This window comes from Hypanus sabinus, chromosome 27 (genome assembly GCF_030144855.1).
Source record: "Hypanus sabinus isolate sHypSab1 chromosome 27, sHypSab1.hap1, whole genome shotgun sequence".
Classification (NCBI taxonomy): Eukaryota; Metazoa; Chordata; class Chondrichthyes; order Myliobatiformes; family Dasyatidae; genus Hypanus; species Hypanus sabinus.
The window spans coordinates 35,687,392-35,692,250 of record NC_082732.1 but is presented as its reverse complement, the minus strand read 5'-3'; the positions used below and the strand labels follow the sequence as shown (position 1 = coordinate 35,692,250).

General features: G+C 45.0%; 1 protein-coding gene across 1 annotated transcript; it reads left to right on the top strand.

Moving 5' to 3' along the window:
- The first annotated feature begins 465 nt into the window (after positions 1–465).
- hes2.1 (hes family bHLH transcription factor 2, tandem duplicate 1) lies at positions 466–2,933 on the top strand. The gene is made up of 4 exons (XM_059951622.1): positions 466–564; positions 675–770; positions 1,417–1,504; positions 2,605–2,933. Exons 1-4 carry the CDS (start codon positions 466–468, stop codon positions 2,931–2,933), a joined length of 612 nt encoding a protein of 203 aa, XP_059807605.1.
- Positions 2,934–4,859: the final 1,926 nt, after the last annotated feature.

Sequence of the window (4,859 nt, the reverse complement as noted above, 5' to 3'; positions counted from 1 at the left end):
CCCGTCTGTACTTTATTCATTTCGGGTTGAAGTATGCAAAACACTGTAGACGATTCACGACACGTAATTCTTAAAGCTGGTAATAACTTGCTGAGTTCACATATCGAAAGTTGACACGGGCTGATTTCAGCCGTACAATATTAAGCATTTCAAAACAAGAATTTCATAGTAAAGATGGTCTCCGATTTTTTTTTATGATGCTATAGTTTGTCATTCTTTTTTTTATTGGCACGGTGATTTAGTGTAGGACAGATGGTAGCTTTATTGTAATAAGTTTGGTATGGTGCACGGGAGCGCTGCCGCGTCCTTTGCCACTCGACAAAGACAAGTGGGCAGGGCGTGGACACACCCACTCTCTATAAGTACACTCACACGCGGGGTGCTCAGTACCTCTGTATCACTTTGGTCAGTTTGACTTGATCGCTGTCGTCTTGCATCTCTTTGACGCGCATTCTCCAACACAGAATGCCTCCTCGTCTCCTAGAACCGAGCAAGCCCGCGCAGGGACAGCTCTCCTCACAGCCCAGCAAGCGCAGCAAAAAGCAGCCGAGCGAGTTGAGAAAGGTAACGAGCGTCGCTGAACTGTCGTTCAACCCGCGGAGCAAGTTGCTCCCCATGCTCTGCGCCGTGTCTTTTGGCTGAATATTGACAGGTCACCCCTCCTTTCTTTGCAGACCCTGAAACCTTTGATGGAGAAAAGAAGACGGGCGCGAATCAACGACAGCTTGAATAAGCTAAAGACTCTGATCCTGCCTCTCATTGGCAAAGATGTAAGTATCTTTTCTTTCTAAAACCACAGGAGATTCTGCAGAGACTGGAAATCCTGAGAAAGACGTGCAAAATGCTGGAGGAACTCAGGCAGCATCTATGGAAAGGAACAGTCGACGTTTCCGACCGAGTCCTAATGGAGAACTTCATAGATTTATCCCTCTCCATAGATGGTATCTGGGTTACCCCAGCACTTTGTGATTAAAATACTGAATATTAATACATCATATTGTAAACTGCAAACCGTCGGGAACGCACTGATTCGGGACAGGAAGAAACTCTCACTATATTTAATACCAACTCAAATTTGACCGAGTTGACAAAACCAACTTGACCTGGAACTAGTCATGACTTGCAGACATAGTTCTGCGAGGTGCGTTAAGTCAGGTAAATCTGTTCGGAGCGGCGCAGACACAAGGGGCAGTGAAGCTTCCTTCAGTGTAATGCATTGTGGTGCCGGTGATGAAACTCACTCCGAATTGCGGGGGCGGGGAGGAGGATAAAACTTAAAAAAAAACAAATAATAATCTCCTGATATTGGCAATCTTAAACAAAACCAGAAATGTCTGGAAGTACACAGAGCGCTATGCAGCATCTGTGCGGAATAGATTGTTTCAGCTCGATTATATTTTGTCTTTTCTTGTCCAGAGTCCCCGGTACTCCAAGTTGGAAAAGGCTGATATCTTGGAAATGACGGTTCGATTTCTGCACAATTTGCCCAAAACACCATTCCACAGTGAGTACACTTCCACAGGCTTCTTGGGACGGGGGCGGGGTGGGGGGGGGGGGTGGGTGGTCGGGTCTAACATGTTCTCCTTGTTTGAGCATGTCTCAACGGGAAAATCCGAAGTTAGACATGTCGATTTGCACTTGCAGAACCGGCCAGCAAGCTCGGCTGAAATCCAAGACTATTCTGCATTTGAAATCTCCCAGAATTGTTACTGGGGATGTTTATGAGTGAACCCTCGCTAATTTCAACATGACCTTAAACAATTTTGGGTAACGAGCGGTCCAACTGCAAAGACTCGTATTAAGTCGGGGTGAAATTCTGAATACACTTCGTGTGTTTTGCCTGGACTTCCAGCATCTACAGATCTTCTCATGTTTGCAATCAATTACTTTTGCCCTTGGAGAGCAATTTAGAGATAATGATATCACACTTAATGTCTCTTCTGGCGCTTCCAAATCCTTTGTTGTCCCCCCTCCCCTTGTATTCTCAAATGCAAGCTCTGGAAATATAGAATCAGCTGCCAGAGGAAGTCCCAAGTCACACTCTCAGAGTAGAACGACATCTCTTCAGAACAGAGATGAGGAGGAATTTCTTCAGCCAGAGGGTGGTGAATCTGTGGAATTCATTGCCACTGAGAAGCTATGGAAATCAAGTCATTGGGCATATTTAAAGCGGAGGTTGATAGGTTCTTGTTTAGCCAGGGTTTCAAAGGTTATGTGGAGATGGCAAAAGAATGCGGTTGAAAGGGATAATAAATCAGCCCTGATGGAAAGGAGGGGGAGACTTGAGAGGCCGAAAGGTCCAATTCTGCTCCAATGTCTTACGTTGTGGGCCGAAGGGCCTGTAATGTGCTGTAGAATTCTATGTTCTAAGTTGCGGAGTAGGGCACAATTACATTGTCTGAAAGATATTTAGATCAGTGCGTGGATAGAGAGGGTTCGGGTTATGAGCCAAACGCAGATAGGGAAGACTGGACGTATTGGTTAGCATGGGTTTGGTTCCGTGCTCTATGACTCTATCCACACTTAGCGTTAACTTATTAGTGAAATTATAGAATGGTAATGCTTTAACCTGGACAAATAACATTGTCGCCGCTTTCTCTGCAGGTCGCCTGGATAGCTTTCGCGAAGGATATCGGGCTTGCCTCCTTCAACTGACAAGGCTGCTCCCGTCTTCAAAACTCTCGGAAACAGAACTGTGTAATAACCTGACAAGTTACCTGGAGAGGTGCATGGACTTGCCCTTGGCTTCCTCCCATCCGTATTCGCACAGCAGGGCCCCGTCCTGCCCGGAGGAAGCGCGGAGCTCCGTCCGGTCCAACTCCAACCACAGAGCAGCGGATCTTGCTCCATCGTCGCCCGCCGTCAGCCCTCGTCCACAAGCCACGGCGACGTACCACGACAGAGCCATCTGGAGGCCCTGGCTATCGGCGTGAATTAATGAACTATAAGGACTATTGATGTGTATAAAATACTGTAAAGAGTTAACTGTAAAAAAACGTGTAAATTTGTAATAACGTTGCGTTACATTTCATTTTGCTGTCAATTGCACAGTTTCTATTCAAAACAGAAACTTTCGTTTACATGGATCCGACGGAACGTCGACACACAAGGGGCACTTTGTAATGCTAGCACGCCATTTTATTTTGTGGAATCGGGCAATATATTGTAAATGAGGATTCAAAGATAATATAATGGCGCTTAATGGTTGGATGCAAGAGATTTCTGCAAATAAACCAAATTCGAAAATCAGCAGGGTGTCTCAGAGTGTTCTCATTTTCAAGGGGTTTCACTCCTGTTAGCGCGCACGCTGAGGGGCAGATGTGTTTGGAGAGAGGCAAAGCGGATCGGCAAGAATAGGCGTAATAGCGTTAGAACCGAGTATCAAATAGAGATGGAGATGTGGAGGGTCGTGGTGGGGGCTGATTTCAGACACACCCATCACATAATCACGGTTACTACGCGGAAGAGGCCAGTTGGCCCATCTACACTGTACCGTTTCGACGTGTGAGCAACCCTGCTAGTCCTATTTAGCAAATTCTCTCCCTGTAGCCTTGTTAATGTTTTCCATACGGATATTTATCCATTTTTAAAAAAATATTATAAATTAATTTTCTCCTTATAGTGCAATCAATACCCCAATTGTAAAATAAAATATCGCCATGTTATTTTTGATGCTTCGGCTAATTGCCTTAATTCTATGGTCCACTAATTCTTTCTCCCTCCCACAATAGGTACAATCTTGAACATTTCTCTCTGTATGTATTATGAGTTTTAAACCCCCTCCTCTGTTCCAGAGAACAACCCTAGCTTGTCCAGTCCGTTCATTTACATAGCTAAAGTCACTTTATCACTGGAATTATTTTAGCAAGTTTCTTCTCTATCCCTTTGTAAGCTTTTACATTCATGTCTGAAACTTCGTTCCTAGCAATCGACATAAACGACCATTGTGGTCAAAACAGCATTGTATAAGTGGGGGGGGGGCATTGTGACATTTTTAATATTATACACAATGCTTTGATTTACCTTTAAAACGTATCCCGCATGTTTTTTTGAATCATTCCAAGATCTCTCTGTCCCAATACTCCATTCGGAATTGCAGCCTTTAGTTAATACTGCCTTTTTCCATTACGTATTCCTACTAAAATAGGAATATGTCATATATCAAACCATTAATTTCTGTCTACCACACCACCCCATTCCACATGCCTTGCTATATACCGCCTTGCATTCTGCTCTCATAGAAACATAGAAAACCTACAGTACAATACAGGCCCTTCAGCCCACAAAGTTGTGCCAAACATGTCCCTACCTTAGAAATTACTAGGCTTACCCATAGCCCTCTATTTTTCTAAGCTCCATGTACCTATCTAAAAGTCTCTTAAAAGACCCTATCGTATCCGCCCCCACCACCGTTGCGGGCAGCCCATTCCAGGCACTCACCAATCTGAGTAAAAAAACTTACCCCTGACATCTCCTCTGTACCTACTCCCCAGCACCTTAAACCTGTGTCCTCTTGTGGCAACCATTTCAGCCCTGGGAAAAAGTCTCTGACTATCCACACAATTAATGCCTCTCATCATCTTAAACACCTCTATCAGGTCGCCCTCATCTTCCGTCGCTCCAAGGAGAAAAGGCCGAGTTCACTCAACCTATTCCCATGAGGCATGCTCTCCAATCCAGGCAACATCCTTGTAAATCTCCTCTGCACCCTTTCTACGGCTTCCACATCCTTCCTGTAGTGAGATGACCAGAACTGCGCACAGTACTCACAGTGGGGTCTGACCAGGGTCCTTTACAGCTGCAACACTACTCCCTGCACTTCATGGCACTGTACCATCTGCAGACAGCCTATCCAAGCC

What these genes read in the sequence shown, in the direction of transcription:
- hes2.1 (XM_059951622.1), top strand. Translation starts at nt 466, where the DNA reads ATGCCTCCTCGTCTCCTAGAACCGAGCAAGCCCGCGCAGGGACAGCTC. An exon ending in AGCCGAGCGAGTTGAGAAAG is followed by an intron (nt 565 to 674) that starts GTAACGAGCGTC and finishes CTTTCTTTGCAG; the next exon opens with ACCCTGAAACCTTTGATGGA. An exon ending in TGCCTCTCATTGGCAAAGAT is followed by an intron (nt 771 to 1,416) that starts GTAAGTATCTTT and finishes TTTCTTGTCCAG; the next exon opens with AGTCCCCGGTACTCCAAGTT.